This window comes from Talpa europaea (assembly GCF_964194135.1).
Source record: "Talpa europaea genome assembly, chromosome: 11".
Taxonomy (NCBI): Eukaryota; Metazoa; Chordata; class Mammalia; order Eulipotyphla; family Talpidae; genus Talpa; species Talpa europaea.
The window spans coordinates 45,195,626-45,217,848 of NC_140078.1; the positions used below are offsets into that span (position 1 = coordinate 45,195,626).

Here is a 22,223-nt window from a genome sequence, read left to right on the forward strand (position 1 = left end):
GACAATGTTTTGCAATCATTTAAATTTTATTTTCTTTTTTTAATAAAAGATTTATTTATTTATACAAGAACTGGGGTACAGGCCAACAGTGTGGGAGGGTATGAGGATTTACCAGAGATAAAGTGGGGAGAACAGGCAGATTGATGGAAAACACTGCTGAGGGGAGTAGCAGGTGAGACAGGGAGGCCCACTCATTTAAATTTTAAACCTATTTGGTGTTGTTTATTTTTTTTGTATGGTGTCAAGTAGATGTCAAAATAACTTTTGTGGCCATGATATGTAGTGAACCCAGCACCATTTACATGAAAACTCACCTTTCTCCACCCTGCACTGCAGCACCAGCTTAATCATGTATCTGGTGGTCTTCTATGTCCAGAGCTTTTTTGACTACATTCCACTTTGCATTGTCAGTCTTGTCTTTGAAATAGTAACACACATGTGAATCACTATGACTTTAAATAAGTCTTAATATTTCATAGTATAAATTTTCCAGATATATTTTTTGTTGGTATTTTACTGATCACCCTTTAATTTTTACATTTTTATGTGAATTTTAGACTCAGTTTAGTAATTTCCACACAAAATATAGAATCACTGGATAATGTGCTGAATTGATAGAATAATTTGATGCAGATTGACAGGTTTACAGTATTTAGTTTTCCCTTCATGAATGTAGTATATGCCTCCATTTACTTCGGACTTCTTTAATTTCTCTCAGAGAGGCTTTACTATTTTTTTAAGATTTATTTATTTATGCATACAATAGCTGGGGTGGAGGCCAGAGATGGGACGGGGGGGGGGGTAAGATAATTCACCAGAGACAGAGTAGGGAGCAGAACCGGTGGATTTACTGAAATACACTGCTGAGGGGAGCAGTGGGAGAGACAGGAGTGGCCTGCTATGCCATGTGGGTCACCACCCTGGCGGTAGATCGAACTCATACTCAGTCGCTTCGTAGTGCTAAAACTTAACCATTTGCACCACCAGGGAGGCCCCAAGACTTTAATATTTTTGAATGTGGTACTCTTGCACAATTTTGTTAGATTTATTGCTGTTTATTTGATATGCATGATGTTATGTGAAAGAGTAGTCTTAATTCATTTTAAGTCATCTTTAAATAATGATAGAATATTTTTATATGATTGGTACTGATTCAATGGTGATATGGTGTTTCTTTGTGAGAAGGATCTTGATATGAATCATACACACACACAAACAGAGACACACACACATAGTATTTGGTTCCATTCAATTCACAACATGTGATTTTATCACATCTTATTTGTCTTTCTGAGATACACAGGAGATAAATGAAAGAACTCTGCCTAATTTTTAGCATGCTTCTCACATATTTTCCACAAAAGTGATTTTAATAATTTGAAGTGTAAGTTTTTTTTTTAATTTCATAAATGTCTTTCATATTCATCCAAAAATGAGTCATATTCACATTCTTGTAGAAATAAAGCTGTAAATAAATATTGTGGAGTAGCTCTGATACTTCATGGGAAATGGATAATTATTTCATCCAATGTCTTTGTGCTTTTGGTATATACTACACTCCTTGGAGTGTCTTGCCTCAGAAAGTCACAGATAATCCTGACAAGCTTTCCATATATCAACTTTAATGTCCTGGTCTCTTCCTTTGAATCCATGAAAGAAGATAACATGGATAGATACAGAATGGAGGTTTAGACTCAAATCTAAAACAAAGGATAAAATGGACACCATGAACTTTTGAAGGGCACCCATTACCAGAGAAAACTGAATTTAAGAAAGTCAATATAACACGCACTGTTTGTATCACTGGGGAAAAAAAAAACAGTGCCATAAAATCATTCATTTAAAAAAAAACGATAATCCAGGGCCTCCCTGGTGGCACAATGGGTTAAGACGCAACCTATGAAGCTCACAGCAGCCACTATGGCACAAGTTCGATCCCCAGCCAGGGAGGTGACCCACATGGCACAGCAGACCTCTCCTGACTTGCCTGCTGCTCCCCTCAGCAGTGTATTTCAGTCGATCTGCCTGTTCTGTTCCCTACCCTGTCTCTGGTGAATCCTCTCACCCCCCAAAAGCTATGGCCTATACCCCAGTTCTTGCATGTATAAATAAATAAATCTTTCAAAAAATAAAGAAAGAAAAAAGAAAAAAAAAGAAAATGCTTGGGAGATTAATCTGTGCCAATCAATAAAGTGAATATATTAAGTTGTATTTGATTTGTGATCATTTATTTATATTCCAAGCATTCTTGTTTTCAAACTTTTGCTCTTTTGATGAAAATAATTCTGGCAGCTTGCAAGTGAACTGCAATTTTCCTTCTGCTGGGAGAAAGAGCTATTTAATTCTACAGGTGAAGATATTAGAGTATTAGGAATTAAGACCACTTTGCAGAAATCAAGAATTGAAGCTTCCATATTTCATCCAAGAAAAGCCTATCCAAGCATTTAATTTCATATAAGGCATCATTAATTATGATTTCTAATCTGTGACCTATCAGACATGTCATTTTTTCTTATGAAAACATTGCTTTTATGTTTGAGAGGCAGTGCTAGCTTACTGTCCATTATTCATTATTCTCAATCAATTATTACAGAACATTCATTACTGACAGAAACTGTTTTCATTTTACAAGCAAATCCTTTACTAAGAATTCCAAACAAGATGTGCCCTGTCAAGGTTAGATTGTTCTATAACTAGAGACAGTAAAAAAGACGAATTCTACCTAGTTACTATGTTATAGCAAAACTTTTTTTTTTAAGATTTATTTATTTATTTATTTGTTTGTTTATTTATTTATTTATTTATACAAGCACTGGGTACAGTCAGAAGCGCAGGAGGGCAAGAGAATTCACCAGAGCCAGAGCGGGGAGCACAGCAGGCAGAAGGACCGAAGTACACCGCTGAGGGGAGCAGTGGGTGGCCGGAGAGGTCTGCCACCATGTGGGACCCTCCTCCAGTGGCCTGGGAGCAGCCGGGGATCGAACCAGCGCTGCAGAGGCTGCGGGCAGCTTCGCAACCCAGTGCTCAACCGCTGCGCCACCAGGGAGGCCCTATAGCAAAACTTAATAATACTTACATGACTAGACACATTTAAGTTTATATTTAGTTGTATTCTTGAAAATTATAAGTTGTCAATGTTTTGATAAAATTGGATCAAACCCTTTAATATGTATCTTTCTCTACTTTGCAAACCACCTTGAATCTACTTTTAAAAAATACATTTATCTTCCTTGTATGAATTTTTAATGTACCACACCAAAAATTCTGCCTTACTTCATCCCATGTTGCCTCTGAAAATATAGAGGGAGGCAAAGGGAGAGCATTCCCAAGTTTGATATCAAGGAAACAAACATTTCCTTTTTTCCCAAACCACAGATGCAATAATGAAACATCCTGTGAATCACTGATTATGCCTTATTTATGCAAATTTTACTTTAGAACATTTTTGTTTATTCAAAAAATCCAAGTGCTATTTTAATGACCTAATCTAAATAGGAACAGAAATACATGATTTTAAATCTACATATAATTCTAACATATCCGTCAATGATAAAGACTTAATTCATATATTTTCTAAAAGTTTTAACTCCATACCCTAAATGGAACAACCCTATGGGCAAAAGAACTACAAAGAAATCTTCAACTGTAGTAAGAAATTTTCATATTTGTGATAGTACAAATAGAAGCTGTCCTGTATGTATATTATCCCAAATATTGGTATCTCTAAGTATTTATCTCTAATAAAAAAAGAGCGTTGGGTTATATATAGAGATGGGTGGAGAGAGAGTCAAATCCTGACACAGAGATAAAGCAAATATGGCAAAATGTTAAAAATTGGCACATACTGTGAAGGGTACATGATTGTTCACTGTGCGTTTCAACTTTTCTGTGAGTGGGACTTTGTAAAATGTTTCAAGGATTAAAACCATGTCTTCTCATCTTTTGTGAACTTCCAAATATGGACCCACTGAAAATCTAATGCCAAAACTTTGTTTCTTATCAAAATTGACAAGGGAAACATACAATAACTCAGACACTCGAAATACTAAATACCATTGGACTTAATGACAGTTCACTTGTCCTGTTACCCCCACACACAGGGCCCTGTAACCAGATGTCAGCCATCAAATCTCCTAACAAACCACAGGCACATGCTCCATCCCTCACCAGAATTACTCACTCCACACGCAGTCTCTCCATTTGTTTCTCCTACCCAAACACACATGTCCTTTTCCTCCCATTAGTCCTGACAACAGTAAACTAAACTGGATTTATTTCCCTCCACCTCATAGCTAGAGTTATCACCTTAATTTTTAAAGAACTTACTCCATACTCAAAGGTCTCCCTGTTCTCAGTCTCATGGTTCCCATACTTCACAATTCATAAACATAAGAGAAGGATAACTCTAAAGTAAACTCTGTAATATCTTTCCATACTGTTCACTTACATTCAGAGGACTGTAAAAAACATATCTCTACAATGTTTCACTTGCCCTTTTCAGAGCTAATATAGTGACTTTTTTATTTCAAGATTACCCTTATTACACAGAAATTTTGTTTACTCTTCCATTTATTTGTCTCCAGAGTTCTACAATTTATGGTGAAATCTGAGTATTGACTATAGAGGTGAATGTGGCTGTGGTATGTCACAGCCCATACAATTTTGATTGGTATGACTGCAGAATCTCAGAATTATCTCAGATATAATAATAATAATAATAATAATAATAATATGCAGTCATGCACAGCTCACAAGCTCACACCACATGACTACAGAGTTTGGCCCAGTCACCCCACCATTGATAAGCTGAAAACCTCACAAGTTAGCCCATTCCTTGTTTTCATCTTTGATCAAATGTTTGCTTCCACCATGAGTCCAAGCACCATTCTTTGTACCATGCAGAGAAAACCCAGTCCCTCCAGCCAGGGAAGACACTGAGATGGACAACAATGTGATCCTTCCTCCAGAGTCAGCTTTCTTCTAAACTATGCAAAAATACTTTGTAAAATTTGCCTCTGGAACCATAATTCTCAAGCCCATTCTCCTTGGGAATGTACTCTTGTCAAATACCCTTTTAAAGAGTTATACCTAGAACAGTGCCTGCTGCCTTAAGAACCAAGTTGTTTAATTATTTAAGATAAGAAAACATTCTCTCTTTATAAATAACGGTCAAGGACATCCTGCCATTTCTTTTTCACATAGCAGGAAGGGCTCTTGATCTATTAAGGCTTTCACTAGAACTAAGAAGAGGTTCTCCTTCTGCCTAATTTACTTATGAAAATTTTCAATTATATTTCAACTTTAATTCATTAAGTAATGAAAAGTTAATGAGCCCAACCAGCATGTTTGATTTGTGTTGGAACGAAAGAAATTGCTTTTCAAGAACAAACAAAGTTAAAATAAGTGACTCTCTTCAGTGGTGGAAATTGAATTTCTTCTCAAAGAATTTCTTAACATCTATTTCATAGAGGTTGACACCATAAGAGAGAACGCCTTACTTCAGACAGCTCCCAATGGTACTCTGGGGCCTAGAGGCCACACCCATGCATAGATGTATGTGTGGACATATATATTCACATATACAAATGTATTTCATCTACTACAATGAAGGAAGCAGTGAGATGGTGGGGCATAGGGTGGTGCATCCCATTGTCAATTCACTTGTCACCTACCATTTTTACAGATGGGGCAGCACTGGTCAGGTTCATATACCGGGTCCACACACTCAGTCTGAGGACAGGCAGACACTGTGCACAGTACTTCTCCATTGGCTTCACAGCGACACCTCTCACATGGAGACACCTGAAACACAAGGCCATGGTCAGGGTCTTGCCATTCTTATCATTCCAGTTGATGTTTTTCTTCCCCAAAATCTTCTGTGAAAACATCTGTTTTAGAACTGGTAAAAACATTATCTAGCCCAGTGGTTCTCAAAGTGTGGATGCAGGACTCCCCAGGTTGAATTGGTTCCCTAGGGACATAAACACAAGTTAGACTAAAGGCTCTAGCTCTTCTCAGCAACAACCAAAGCTTCTATTTTTTTTTTATTAATTCTTTGTTCAAAAGTTTTCTTTTGAGCAACTGTTTTTGTTTATTTAAACAAAATCATATTGAATTCTTCTCCAACCATTCATCATGCAGGTGAATCTCTTTTCCATTGCCCTGTCACGTACCAGCCTACGAGCTTGTCAAATGCCAACTTTAAATTTAAGAAGATGCCAGAAAAGGAAAAGAAGTGGCAGGAGTGAAGAGAGGAGACACTGAGATTCTTCTTCAAAGCCAAGCAACTAGCCAGGATCTGGGTCTGAATATAAACTCATTAAACTCTCACTACAACTCTCACTCAAATTTAAAATATATATACAATTATTGGCTCATTTGGTAGGAGGAAACTGAGATCCAGAGGCAATTAGCCATTGGCTCTCATGACTTTTCATGAGAGCCAAGCTCTTGACTCCAAAGTGGATAGAGGTTTCATTTTCCTCCAAAGCCTTCTATAGTCATTCCCTTTCACTACCCAGTGGTAGGAAGTTCTAGACACTGGGCTTCAATCTGCCTCTCTGTACTTATAGGCACTGATTTGAATTCTATCTTTATGGACTATCTCATTCAAGTGCAACAGCTATGCCTGGAAATGTTATACACTGCCAAGTGACTGCTACATAGTGGATAGTGGTTTATGCAAGGCATGGTATGGATAATAATGTTTTTGTTTTGTTTTGTTTTGTTTTTTTTTTTTCAGAAAAGCACAAATGGAGTTATTTTTCACCTGCAATGACTCAGAGCAAAGTGGAAACCACATATGCAAACTCAGCAACCAGATACAAAAGCTATGAGATGGAGGGACCTCCCTGGTGGCTCAGGGGTTAGGCTCAGCACTATCACCTCCATAGCCTGAGATCGATCCCAACCAGGGAGCTAACCCACATGGCGCAGCAGACCTCTTCTGACCCCTGCTCCCCTCAACAGTGTATTTCAGTAGTCCGCCTGTTCTGCTCCCCACTCTTCTGGTGAATCCTCTTACCTCCTGCACCTCTGGCCTACACCCTAGTTCTTGTATGCATAAATAAATAAAAATAAATCTTTAAAAGACAAAAAAGCTATGAGATGGAAATAGGTGCTTTCGAACACAATGAAGAAAGGACTGTCAAATTGAGTTTGCTGTGCAGGGAGGCCCCATTTGATTTATTTGTTCTCTACACCTATGATAGAACCATTACTTGTAAGGTAAAGAAAGCAATAAATCCTCAGAGGTGTTTCCTTTGTTTAAAAAAGGCAAAAAAAAAAAAGATCACTAAACTCCCCTATGAATGGTTTGGTTATTTCATGAAACAAAAGTTCCATTTATTTTTCAAGGCATCTTTTTCTTTAGGCAGTGCACCCCAGTGAACCTGGCTGGGAGTCAGGACTTAGATGTATGAACAAAGGAAAGACTGAAAATCTTTAGAGTAGCCCAGGACAAAATTTTTTTCCTGGTGTGCAATACAACCCTAGAAATTAAAATCAATCTTACAACATATAAAGTTACATTTCTGGAGTGTCTTCGTCACAATAAGGTTTTCTTGCTACCATAATGAAACTTGCTTCTTGTTGCTTCTGCCCTCATTTCTTTCTCTTCCATCAATACCTTTCCAACTTGTAGCATCCTGTGTCAAGGGTAGATTTACTTATAGTAAGCAGGATGAGAAAAGGTTTTAAAATTTTAAAAGTTGAGATTTGAGTTGTCAGACATTTGGTTCACTGCAAATGAGAAATCTTTAGTGAGAAGGCTCTGGGGATCATCCCTAAGCCCAGAAACTGTGGATTAAATGGTGTCACCAGGCGCCTGACCCCGGAAGAGGTGAGAACTGTCCCCTCTCGAGGGGAAAGGAGCAAGAGGGTCAAGAATCCAGGATCTGTCCTAAAGAAAGGGACAAAGCCTGGTACCACTTTGCCCTAGGCTGTCCTGCAAGGAAGCAGTTAACAGCACCAGTTAGCTTGGAAATTGATAAAAGTCTGGAATGGCCCTCTGTCCTCCCCAGAAATGGCTCCAGGAAAACAACAGATGTGCAATGTGCAGTTGCAAGTCAGAAAGACTTCAGGTTCTCAAGGGCAGCTGTTGCACAGGGAGCATATCCTGTCAAGAAACAGATCACTGACCTGGACATGACACCCTCCTTCTTGCTGCTGGGCCTCACACATCACTGCATCCCTGCAATGTTCAAAGGGATGCCCAGGATCTGGGTGGTAATTTTCTTAAAGGTTTTGCAGATTTATTAAAATTTGACATTGAGTTATACTATCACTCAATATTTACAAATCTTATGCAACTATTTGGAGATTTGTTCACCTAAATAGTCAAGGTTGTGGCTTAGATTTGTCTATCCTCTTAGACCTCACTCAACTTCCCATTACCTGCTATGCTTGCACTGAGGCTGGCATATGAGGCTCAGTATTTCCTCAATTTCCAGCCTGTAAAAGCAGACCACAAGTCTGTATCAGTTCCCTCGACAATATATCCAATATCCACTGTCAGTTCTCCCTGAGAAAATGTCCTCAGGCTGGTCAAGGTGCCTGGCAGTTGCAAGGTCCCAGAGCCCCTGCCCAGAATGGGAGTCACATATCAGAACTCTCCAGTCTCCAGCTCAGGTCCTAGGGCTAAGGGTCATAATCCTAATTCACAGACTACCTTGTGGGTCCCTCTGCCACTACTGGGCAGCTGACCCTTATCACTGACCAAGCTTCAGTCTCCAGTCCAGCACCAATCAAATAATGCCATGTCATCTCCAAGATCAATCACACCAGCCTTCTGCATTCAACATGCATCTGCTTTTCTATGTCTCACTCATTCTGTGTGTCTGGAAAAAAATCATCATTTGGTAAACTCCTATTTGTTTTTGATGCAGCTCCAGAGCTTCCACATGCTCCTCTGGGGAACAATCTTTGTTGCTAAAGCCAGTGAGCTGTTCACTTCCCCCCATTAAGCATCACCTTATCCCCTGCCTGTGTTTCACAAGGCACTCAGATGGTATAGGAAATGTTACAAAATTAAAAACCACTGCAATAAAAATACTACAGCACCTATGTGAGCACAGCAAGGAAGATGCAGCCACATCAGCTCAGTATCACCTCATCTTGGGGGATAGCTCTAGGAACCCACAGTGGCCACCCAAGGCTCTGCTCAATGGCCCCAACACAGTATAATTGAGTGAGTATGCCCAGACTTCCAGAGAGTGGCCTCTGCTCCAGTTCCTTTGTGAAAGTTTGCTTGACCCTTCCTGTCTGAAATGGGAGAGAACAGCCAGGGGCTGGCTGGATAATGCAGTCCACGATCCCAGTGTGTGCTGTGGCCTTGACACAGGGCTGGGGTCACAATAATTAGGGTCCATTGGACATCTGGGTTGTGATAATTTTTTTTCTGAATCATTTAAGCAGCCTACACACAGCACTAGAACCCTCACATGGTAGTGGGTGCAGGAAGACTCTGATCCAAGTTCATGATTAGACATGATTAGATTCTAGATTCCTGCTTGACTCCAGCCACCCAGTCAGAGCATGCATCAAGCTCAAGGCTCTTCACATACCAGCTCAAGCACCGAATGGTCTCCTGCCATCCCCATGCCTTCTGTCCTTTGTGGATTGAAAGGTAAGGAAGTATGCCAGTGCATGCCTGTACCATCTACCAGCAACATGAACATTAGGAAATGCTTCTGCAGTCAGATGAGATAGCTCTTTCTTATGACTCAAAGTTATTCTGTTCACGTAAATTTAACTAGGGATATGGGCCTCCTTTGTGGTGCAAGCACAGCACTGTGAAGTTATCTGAAGCCTCTGCAGCACAAGTTCGATCCCTGGCTGGCCAGGGAGCTACCCACATGGTGCAGTGACCTCTTCTGTCTCGCCTTTTGCTCCCCTCAGCAGTGTATTTCAGTCAGTCTGCCTGTTCTGCTCCCCACTATGTCTCTGGTGAATTCTCTCATCCTCTCACCTCTGGCCTACACCCCAGTTCTTGTATGCATAAATCAATAACTCTTTAAAAAAAAAAATAACTCAGGATAACCTAACTTCAAAAACAATAGCACCTTGCTACCAAACCACAACTTACATTTTGTATAGCATGGCTTATAACAGAAATAGCATTTCTTGCAATCATGCAATTAGAAGTCCACATTTTGTATAGACAGTTTAAATACATAGTATAGGGTTCAGTTTAAAGGTACCACCATGTACCAAGATAGTCAAAAGTTGTGTTGGATAAAAACAAAATGGTTTCTCAGAATTGGGAGTAAGAATAACAACAAGCTCTGTCACACTGATGCATTCATTCCAGACTGATGAATGCCATGGCCAGGTTACTCCGGGAGGTAAGGACAGGGATGAGTGAAGGCAGTGGTAGGAAGACAGGCAATAGGGCAAGAACACTGAGCTGACCTCGGAGGCTGGGCACTTGGCTGAGGGCACAATTCTTCCTAGCACAGACCACTCTCAAGTCACCACAGGGGCTCTGTCTTATAAATGACAGCTCTTTAAAGAGGATTTAAGAAACATACTCTCAGACCTGAAGCAGAGTAATGATGAACAGACATATCTGGGCATGTTTTCAATGAAGCAACTATGAACACAATGTGCATAGCAGACACGAAAGAATGATACTACCTTAGAAGGTAATTAAAGTGGAATACATTCCTCATTAGTTAGAGCTTCTGATGTTCAGTAATTATACACACACACATTCTGCATTATTTGAACATAAGCAGTAAAGATTATAAAACAAATACTGAATTTGTTTTGAAACAAGCATAAAAGGTAATATAATTTATATGTGAGTAAATCTTAAAGGTAAACTGAGACCTACACAAAATGGCTGCTGCTCAAAGGTCTATATGAGCTGAGTGGGAGAGAGGTTGAGAGTGACACTTCTATAGCATAGTATGTTGCAGCTTTATATTTTATCACATATATTTGACAGTAATGAATGCAAGTGCAATTAGTTATCATCTGGGACCAGTTTTGTCTTTAACATCATAAATGTGATTACAAAATCATTATGATCAGGAGAAGATTCATTGTAGAAAGCAGGTTTAATTGGAATCCCACTTTCTAAGCCCCAAATCTCCGTCCACAGTGGCAGGAAGAAACCCACTTATGGGCATAGCCTCCTTCTATACTGATTGTCTTCCTATTTGGGTTTTCACAATGACTACTGGACTGGGCGTCATGAAACCCCTGCTTCCCAATACACTGGCTCCTGATGTCTAAGAAGCAACCAGACTAAAAGCAGAAGTTTCAAGAACACCCAAATGGAGGCACAAGAATCCCAGGACATTTCCCAAGTCACTGTAATACTTCCATAGATGCGACAAACTTAAACAGAGAGAAGAAAGAGAAGCATGAGCTAATAGACTCCCACATAGATTTTTCTCAATTCAAATTATTCAACATCCAATAAACTCTCCTTTCTATTTCTCTATTTCTTACATCTGCTGAAATGTTCCATTTGCTTTCCCAAACCCCAGCTTTTGGACTCTGTAGTGACACATACAAAAACAAAGAGGAACACACACACACACAAAAAAAAAAAAAAAAGAAAAAGAAAAAAAAACCTAGACTTCCCTCTTTCCTCCTGTCTTCAAATCTTTCCCTTCCTTTGAAACTTCTTAAGTTCAGGACCCCTTGAAATCGATCAGGCACCTGGCCTAGACCGCAGAACCTCTATCACTAATAGCCTGGATTCCAGGCTGATGGTAAGTGGCCCACTAGTTTCACTGCAAATCAAGGTTCAAGGCCATGTTTTGGTTATGTTTGGGGTTATTACAGTGAGCTGTCCAGAGCAAAATGCTGAAGAGGATAAGTATTTAGATATAGATGGGGTAAAGAAAAACTGGTTGAAAAGCACAAGAGCTAAAATTAATTTATACAGCATTTTATGAAAAAACATAAAACCCAAATATAGCTTTGCTTAAGGATAGCTGAATCCTTGATACGTAAGAATTATACATTCATACCTAAGAAAAAGGGAATAAAGACAAATCTTTCCATTGAGAAAGATGAAGATTTAGATTACACATTAATCCAAAGGTGGAATAGAAGACATAGACACTCTAATGATAAAAATCACTAAAGCAATGAACTTACAGGAGGGATCCAACAGAGTGCCTGGAAACTGATTAAACAGAGTGTGTGGAGAATGAGTAACTAAATGCACAGCCTGAGACCAAAAAAAAAGAGCTTTATGATATCAAGTAATCAAGTCCTGATCCTAGACCAGGAACAGATAGCATTCCACACTGTTGTTATATGTGTTCTCATTTTACTCTGTCACTATTTTCTCTAACTAATTTAATTTATATTGAATAGCTGAGAATTCATACTTTTAGTTACTCAATCAATAGACTTCTTTTCAAATCCAAAATGGAAGCTATAAAATATAAACACACCTGTATTGCAGTTTGGGGGTAATACACAAGTTGGTCCTAGGATGGGATACCAGCAACAGTTTTCCTGGGTCCCATTATCAACTGTTCCACTTACCATGAACTAATCCCATAGATTTACCAACTGATAGATGCCTGTATTCTCAAGAAGACATACAAAGGAATGTACAAGTCACTCATCCCAATTCTTGTTAGACAGTTGAGACATAAATATGTGGAAGAAAAACTAACAAAATAGCAGATGGTAACTGAGCTGTGTGCATATTATGAATTTTAAAGGTAAAGTTGTTGCTTTTATTGGAATAGCAGGGACAATGTCAAACCGGAAAAAGTTTAAGTAAGGTGGGGAGGGCGAGGCGAGGTGAAGCAAGGAATGGCCATGGAGTTGTGTGTGTGAGGGTGGGGGGCTCAAGGTACTGCAGTTGCTTCCTGGGATGGAGTATATTGATATTGGGATTACCTGGCCCAGAGGCCTCAGGACCAGTGATCCCGACAGCGTGGAAACAGGGCAGATGACAAACCAAAGCCCCAAACACCCTGGGCAGCCAAGAAGGTCATAGTCCAGCCCTGGGAACTAGAAAAAATGTCCTCAAGCCCATGGGGACTTGCTGTATCTCGACAGAGTGGGCCAAACCTGACAGGGGGACAAAGCAAAAGTGGAAATCACAGGACAAATGCCTTCCTCAGACTGAGGCTGCATGAATCCTTCCCAGCACTGGACAGAGGCATCATGAGGGGATACAGGAAGTGGGGAGTCATTTCAGACAGAGAAAATTCTGAAATGTTAAGTAATTACTCCAAAGTTCCTGAGGGACTGAGATACCTCAGAGACATGGAAACTTTAAACTGAAAGGAGCAAATGCTGTCAGTCATCAGCAGATGTGGGGCGTTAGATATCTAAAAGATTGTTCTAAAACTAAAGAATGTTGTCTCAGTGTTTGTGTAACTGAGTTTTGTTTTACACATTTTGACTTTGTTATCTAATTATTCTAACTTCAAATTAAGAAACAACTGGCCAAAGGTAGGAACTAAACACATCCTTTACTAAAAGCAGTCTCTCCTCTGTGTGACAAGCAACCTCCCAAAGTCACTGTCACAGTTTTGTCACCAGATGGCGAAACTGTCCTTTACAGTTGCTGAGTCTGTCTTTCTAAAAGTGTTATGTGGTCACACTTGCTAGCAAGTGTGAGAGAAATCACAAAGTTCCTGCTGTTTAAACCACTAGGTCTCATTAGCTTCTGAAAACCTGGAGCTGTGTTATTTTGGAGATAGACTCAACAGTGAATCCTTTCAACTCAGCTGTTTGATGGTGTGAAAATATACCCACAAGTTAGTGAATTGGCAAAATCTATAAAATAAGCCAGGGCAGCGGTTTGGACTCAGCCTCTGGTCTGACCATCAGGCCTTCCATGTGTAAGCTTCATGAACATGTCCTCAGCCAGAAGGACCCACTCTAGTTTCCCCAGATTCCCTGACTTCCTGCAAAAAGTCTGGACAATTTTATGCAGGTCATAGTTCTTGGTATGGCAGCTACCTCCTACTACATCTATCCCCAATCCTGTGTCAGATTCCTAACCTTAAATTGTACTGTCATTGGGGCCTCCCTGGTGGTGCAAGGGTTTAAGTCTCAGCACTATGAAGCTATCAGCAGTCACTGCAGCACGAGTTCGATCCCTAGCCGGCCAGGGAGCTGACCCACATGGCACAGCAGACCTCTCCTGTCTTGCTTGCTGATCCCCTCAGCAGTGTATTTCAGTTAACCCACCTGTTTTGCTTTCCACTCTGTCTCTGGTGAATACTCTCACCCCTGCCATCTCTGGCCTATATCTCAGCTCTCGTATGCATAAATAAATAAATCTTTAAAAAGTAAATTGTATTGTCAGAGTAGTGCAAGGTAGCTCTGTGTTCAGACTGTAAGCAGCAGGTGAGCAAGCACACCTGGGGGCACTTGCAGGCAACAAGTGTCAGCTGACTTCCTTTGGACAGGGTCTGCACAGCGCACAGATACCCCATGGGACAGCAGCTCTAAAAGTAAATGATTTGCTCCTGCCTCCAACACAACCCCAGGTAGCAACAGGAAGCCTCCACTTCCTGTCCCACCAGAAGAGAGATTTTTTTTTTTTTTAATGTTCTTTGCCTTTACAGTTGCCTTTAGAGGAAGGATTTACATGCAAAGTAACTTAATTAAGAATTGTTCCCAGAAAAACTATCAGCTTTGAGTTGGGAAGAAAACAGCCCACCTAATACACAGCAGGTTAACAGTCCATCAGACCAACAGAAAGCAGGGAGTGACCCCCAGTTTCTTCCTCTTCATATAAAGACACTGGTGCATTTTGAGACCCACTCTCATGTCTAGACCAGCATCCCCACATGGCACAGCTTCCTTTTCAGGCACCAAAGAGTAATTTTGCCTTCTTTATGGTTTAGCTTCAGGCAAGATCCTCTAATAATATCTTTCAAATCATCTTGTAAATAATTTCCTTAGATCATTCAAGTTGCATAAAAGGGGGGAAATTTCTGCTAGCATTTTTAGGGTTTATTTCATTTGGTAGTAAACAACTGAATAGTGATAATGAGAATGACAAAAATTCTTATTCTGAGCTGAAGAGTCAGTCTTGAGGAACATTCTGGAAGTACACCTGACAGGCTCCACAGTCAGAGCATTTCCAGAAGATGGATGACTGAAGCCTTAATACCCAGTTTGATGGTGTTGTGGCGGGTGTCCTTGGAGGAGACTGAAGTTAACTCCAGTCAAGAGAGTGGGTCTCAAAATGACACCAGTGTCTTTATATGAAGAGGAAGAAACTGGGGGTCACTCCCTGCTTTCTCTCTGCCACATGAAGACACACCAAGAAGATGACTGTCTGCCTGCTAGGAAGAGGGTCTTCAGTAGAACACAATCATGCCGGTACCTCCATCTTGACGCCCAGCTTCAGAAATGTAAGATAATAAATTTCTGCTTCGTGAGCCTCCAAGCATTTTGTTATGATAAACTCAAATGACTAAAATACCACCTGTACCCCCATTTCTACAACGGAAGATGCAGACGGGGGTCCACAGGGACCCAGTTCCCCACCTCCACTCTATGACTTTCTGCAGACACAGCAGTGCAGAGTGGGAGCTGGCAGGGCCACAGCCAGACTGAAGGCTGCCCCATGGGCCTGGATATAGGTCAGTAAGGGACCTTTCCTCTTAGTTGGAAGGGCAGGTGATTGTGGTTACTTTAGTGGATCATTTTCTCATACATTTCTACATTAATTCATTAATAGCAGGGTCATGATGCCAACTGAGCATAACCACAAACTTGAGGCAGATTCACTTACTTGAGACAGATTGGGGGAAAGAAGTTCTGAAAATTTTGTCAAAGACAGCCTTCTCTTTTTCAAAAAATGGGAAGTTAAACCTTTTTTGTTTTATAATTAGAGTAAAAGATTAAAGTATCCATGAGAAAAGAAACAGAGTTTGGTTTTCACTTAATATAAAATAACAAATTAAATGTCATATAAAGAGCAGACTTTTAAAAGATGGCTGTGAGGGTATGACATGAGATTTGGTTCTCTCTAGTCAAAAATTCAGAAATTTCCAGCTAAGAAAATAGGGTAGTGAAATAGGTGAAGCAATAGGAAGGGATGCGGATTGTGGCAATCTGAGAAAGATGCTATACATACTTCTTCCTATCATAGACACACACACACACACACACACACACACACACAGTTTGGAAATCTTCATTTGAAAGGGCAATAGAAAGTCTCATCTGAGGCAAGGAGTAATGAGGATGACCAAGGCAGTGTGTCAGTTTCCTTTGTCTAAAATTGGTGTGGATCAAAAGCTCATGTTCCCCAAAAATAAGCGGTCAGGGAACACCCATTTGGAATTAGCTGTGCTTGAGTTTGACTGTTTCATTGAGGATCCCTTCCACATGCAGTCTGCTGCCAATTACAAGGATGTTCTGGACTCCAGCCAGGACCAGAGTCCACTGTCATTGACCTTGCTCCACTTCTTGAAGCTGTACCTCCTAAATAGTATAATGGAATTGCAAGGGGCCACGCATAGTTTCTGCCATTTAAAAAGTCCTTTTCCATGGGATTTAAGCTCAGGTAGAGGAGAGATTGCAGAGATCCTGCACAAGAAAGGGGTTCATCTCTGTACTCAGCACACATGGTCCCTGTGGTTCTCGCACAATTCATGGTCCCCGTGAATTGTGTCAGTCAACCATGGCTGCCAACCAGGAGCAAGAAAAGCTTATTTTCTTGACTTCCTGGGGGGAACAGGGAGTTCAGAGGTGAGCATTGCTGCCAGTAGGAGGTGACCTGAGCACAATTTATCCCTCAGGACACCTTGTCCCCTGCTCTGCCCAGGCCCAGCGAAAGGAAGTGAACTTGCTGCCAGAAATGTTTCCTTTTCAGCCGACCCACCCTGAAATTTCAGCATGTATGTGATCTGCTAAACTAATAGTGGGTACAAGGAAAGGTACTCAGGAAAGGTGCAGGAAAGGTGCTGCCCTGCTCCACCCAAGAAGAGGAAAGAGTGTCCTGACTACCTGCAGATTCTCTGTGCTGTGGCCTTGGGGAAGGAGGTCCTACAGAGACAACCTGGCCATAGGCTGATGACCCGTGCCTCAGATCATAACTGTTAATGATGCAGGACAGTGATTAATTCTTAATGGGAATTAATAAATATGATTCAGAGCTTGCTGGAAACGGATTTGGTTTTGGTAGCTCTCTTTGTTTTAAGTTTCCCTTAAATAAATTTTTGTAGTTTTTTTTTTGTTGTTGTTGTTTAGTCTTGAGCCTAAATATACAGATACATATGTCTACATCTATATCAATATGTCTATATATAGATATGTAGATATGCACAGGGAGAGAGAACTTTCCAAAAAGCACAAGTAAAATAAAAATTAAAAATTATTTTTAAAGTGGTAAGGAAATATAAATTAGTGTAAAATATTAACCTATAAGGAAAATAAATATACAGCAATGCACAAAGGTCAATCTGCTTGGTACACTGCTATTACTATCTATTTCAGAGCTGCTTACTGAGATGAAGCTAACCAGGGTCAAGGAAGGTGGTGTATTGTTATGAAATGTTCTGATCTTCACCACAGGAAAGTCAGAAGAAATCAGTGATGGCTTGTTACAGTCTGGTGGCATCTATGACAGGCAGCCTGAACAGCTGGAAGGGCCTTTGAAAATGCTCACTTATTTCATGATTTAAGCTGAAGTTGAGCTGGAACCCATTTATAACATTTTCAAGAGCATTTGAATGATGCATTTAATGACATTTCCTGTTTGTTTAAGGATAAACTTTCCCACTCAATAATTCAGTGGGAGTCCAATGACAGATGACTGGATTGAAATATGGTATACATATACAATACAGTAAATATGGTACACATATACAATACAGTACTACTCAGTTATAGAGAAACATGAAATCTAGGCCTTGGCAGACCCCAGTGAGCCCCAAGGTGGGAAATGGAAGCAGTCAACACCCAGTAGGCCCTGGCAAACAAGGGAGCAGGCCCTGCCAAGAGGCACAGGTGTGACAGGCTCAGGCAGAGGCAATGGTAGGTGGGTAGCTTAGTCCCCATTCATTATTGCTCCTGGAACACTGAACCAGAAGAAAACTGTAGACAAGAGTGGCATTGATTGTCCTTTAGATAGTGGAGACCAGTGCAGACTTCAACGGGGTTGACACTGTGGACATTCATGTTAAATTAATGACTGGTAGGTGTAAAGAGGAACCTGTGGATCATGGTATGGAATAGGGGATGCCAGTCATAAGACTGTCAGCTCAGCCAGGGTCCTTGGGTGAGGGGGGTCAAAGGTTGTATGGAGGAACACTCTATACAGAGAGAAAATCCCATGGAGTAGCAGGGTGTTATACACAGGCTAGACCCCAGTAAATGTACTAGTAATGGAGGCATCTGGTTGATGTATTTTTCTCCTGAATATTCTAGGATGTCCAATCATGTCTCTTGTTAACTTTTACAGCTGGAAGTTTATTTTATCTGATAATAGCACAGTGTCCTTGTCTTTTCTTGGGTCCTATTTCTTTGGAGGATTGTTTTCCAACCATTTATATTGAGTCTATGTTTATCTTTAGAGATCAGATGGGTCTTGTGGAGACAAAAGAAAGTTGGGTTTAGTTTTCTGATCCATCATCTGCTCTGTGACTTTTGACTGGTGAGTTCAGCCTGTTTACATTCAAGGTGATTACTGATATATACTTGCCTCTCCCATTTAATATTTAGTTTCCTGGTTCGATCTATTTATTTACTTATCCAATTTCTTATGGATTTTCTTTGATTTAGAAAGGAGTGCCCTTTCACTATTTAATATATGTAACATGGCAGGCTGCAAAATCAATAAACAAAAGTCTGTTGCATTCTTATATGCAAATATGGAAGTATAAGAGAAAGAAAGAAAGAAAACAATCTCATTTACAGTAGCATCAAAATGTATTAAGTGTCTTAGAATAAACCTAACAATGGAAATGAAAGACATATTCAAAGAAAACTATAAGACATTTTAAAAGAAGTAGGAATGGAATGGAAAGACTCCATACGGGAATGGAAAGACTCCATGTTCATGGGTTGATAGAGTTAAAACTGTTGATTGTCCACTTTACTCAAAGCAATAGATAGATCCCAATCAATACCTATTAACATTTCAATGGAATTATTAAAAATATAATGCGAATATTATTAAAGTTTATATCTAACCACAAAGGACCCCAAATAGCCAAAGCAATCTTGAAAGGAAAAAAAAAAAGGAAAAGGAATGGAGACATCATACATCCAGATTTCAAACTATGCTACAAGGCTATAGTAATGAAAACAGTATGGTGATGGAATAAAAATAAAGTAAAAGGAAGACTTGAGAATTCAAAAATATACCCACTTTTATATGGACAGTTAATCCATGATAAAGGAGTCAAGAGTATACAGTATAGAAAGGGAAGTCTCTTCAACAAATGGTCTTGGGAAAAACTAGGTAGCTACATGCACAAAAATGAAACTGGACCATTCCATCACACTATACATAAAAAAAAAATTACTCAAAATGGATTATAGAATTGTATATAAGACTGGAAACCATAAAAAACATAGAAGAAAACATAGAAGAAACATTCCAGGATTGACTCCAAGGATATCTCTGGGGACTCAAATCTAAGAGCAAGTAAACCGAAATGGAAAAACAAAAAGCTAAAAATGTTTCTGTACAGAAAAAAGAAGCTATCGTTAAATGAAAAGACATCCTATTGAATGGACAAAAATATCTGCACATCACACATCTGATAATGGGCTAATATGCAGGATTCTAAAAAAATGCATATGACTCAACAAAAAGTATACAAAGGACCCAATAAAAATAATGGAAGGAAATGAAAGACCTATAAAAGGTAAACTTCAAAACACTGTTAAAGGAAATAGAAGAAGACACAAAGAAATGGAAAGATATTCCCTGCTTATGGATTGGAAAAATTAACATCATAAAAATGGCCTTACTAACCATACGAAAAGCAATTTACAAATTCAATGCAATTTCAATAAAAATCTCAATGACATTTTTTAACAGATAGCACAAATTAATGAAATTCATATAGATCCATTAAAAAACCCTGAATAGCAAAAGTTCTCCTGACTAAAAGGGTGAAGAATAGAGGCATTACACTCCAAGATTTTAAATAGTACTACAAAGTCATTATAATAACAGCATGGTATTGGAACAAAAAAAGACACACAGACCAATGAAATTTAATTGAAAGCCCATAAGTAAAACCACAAATAAACAGTCAACTGCTCTATGACAAGGGAGCAAAGCATTTACACTGGAACAAGGAAAGCCTCTTCAATAAACGGTGCTGGGAAAATTGGACTGCCACAAACAAAAAAAATGAAACTAGATTACTATCTCACACCACATACAAAAATCAACTCAAAATGGATAAAATACTTGATACCATAAAATATATAGAAGAAAACATGGCAAAATACTCCATGACATAAACCTCAGAAGCATCTTTCAGGATTCTTCTCCAGAAGCAAGGAAAACAAAGGAGGAGATAAACAGCTGGGATTACATCAAACTAATAAGCTCCTGTACAGCAAAAGAGACAATAATCAAAACAGAGATAGCCAACTGAATGGCAGAAAATATTTGCATGCCATATGACAGATATGGGACTGATGTAAGAGATCTATAAAGAACCTACAAAACTCAACAAAAACAAAGCAAACAACCCAGTCAAAAATTGAGTAAAATAACTAAAAGATACTTCTCCAAAGAAAAAAAAAATCAAACCGCATTAAAAAAAAATGTTCAACATCACTAATTATCAGGTATATGCAAATCAAAATCACAATTTGATACCACCTCACATCAGTGAGAATAGCCCACATTAAAAAAAAAATGCAAATGCTGGAGAGGATGTGAGGATGTAAACTGTTCTAGCCACTATAGAAAGCTGTGTGGAGGTTCCTCAGAACACTAAAAATGGATTTACCATATGATCTGGTGATTCCACTCTTAGTATTCTACCCAAAGGACACAAAAACACTAATTTGAAAAGAAACACTTTATTTATTGCAGCACTATTTACAATAGCCATGATATGGAAACAACCCATATGCCCCAAAGTAGACAAATGGATCAAAAAGTTGTGATATATACAATGGAATATAACTCAGTGATCAAAAAAAAAAAAGACAAATTCATGCCATTTCAGACAACACGGATGGAGCTGAGAGGGATTATGCTAGCTGAAATTAGTCAGAAGGAAAATATAAATACTGGAAGGTCTCACTTATATGTGGAATATAGAGAAACCAAACAAAAGGTCAAGAAAAAGTCAAAACTAGCAAGCGGACCATAGAACTGAGGCATGCAGCAAAGGAGGAGTTGGGAAGGGGGGCAAAACAGGAAGGATGAACACAAGGGAATATGGTGATAGTTCAAGGATGAATGCTGGTTGGAGAACCATGGTGTAGACAATGATGTAAGAAAAAAAAAATACTTAAGGAAAAAAAGAAGAGCCAAATAGTCACTTCCCCAAAGAAGACATACAGATGGCTTACAAGGACATGACAAAATGTTCACCATCACTTATTATCAAGGAAATGCAAATCCAAAACACAATGAGATACCATCTCACTCCTGTGATAATGGCCCATCATCAAATAAAACCAGAAACAAATGTTGTTGAGGGTGTAGAGAAAAGGAATGCTTGTACCTGTTGGTGAGAATATAGATTAACCTAACCCTATGGACACAATATGGAGGTTTCTCAAGATATTAAAGATGGATGGATAGATTGAATAGATATGCCACATGATCATGAAGAAATAAAAAAAATATTAATTTGAAGGGATTTACACATGCCTATTTTCCTGTAGCACTACTTCAAATAGTCAAATTATGGAAACACCCCTAGTGTCCAAAGACACCGAGGAGTGAATTTAGACAAAGAGGAGTGAATTTAGACAATGTGGCATGGATACAAGATATAACAGTACTCAGCTATTAAAAAAGATGAACTTCTGTCATCTGCAGAAACATTTTGCTAAGCAGAATAAGTCAGAAGGAGAAAGACAAATAGATTACTTCACTCGTATGTGGAATCTAGACAAAACAAGAATTGACAGTACTAGAGAATAAAAAAAAAAATCCTGTCAATCTGATTGCAGAATTGAGGCTACTAGAGGTGGAGGAAGGGTGGGAATGGGAACAAAGGACAGATGGGGTCCTATAATCTGTTAAACGGTAAGTGTGTTTTGGTGGTGGGTGTGGTTTGTTGATAAAT

At 39.3% G+C, this 22,223-nt stretch overlaps 1 protein-coding gene across 1 annotated transcript in view; it reads right to left on the minus strand.

The window, feature by feature from the left end:
* VWC2 (von Willebrand factor C domain containing 2) overlaps positions 1 to 22,223 on the minus strand; it is a gene marked incomplete at both ends in the record, with an annotated part of 149,923 nt that overhangs the window by 117,087 nt on the left and 10,613 nt on the right. The window contains one exon of the mRNA XM_084247971.1: positions 5,673 to 5,802. Within this exon, the coding sequence (XP_084104097.1) occupies positions 5,673 to 5,802 (130 nt within the window). The remainder of the gene's footprint in view (positions 1 to 5,672; positions 5,803 to 22,223) is intronic.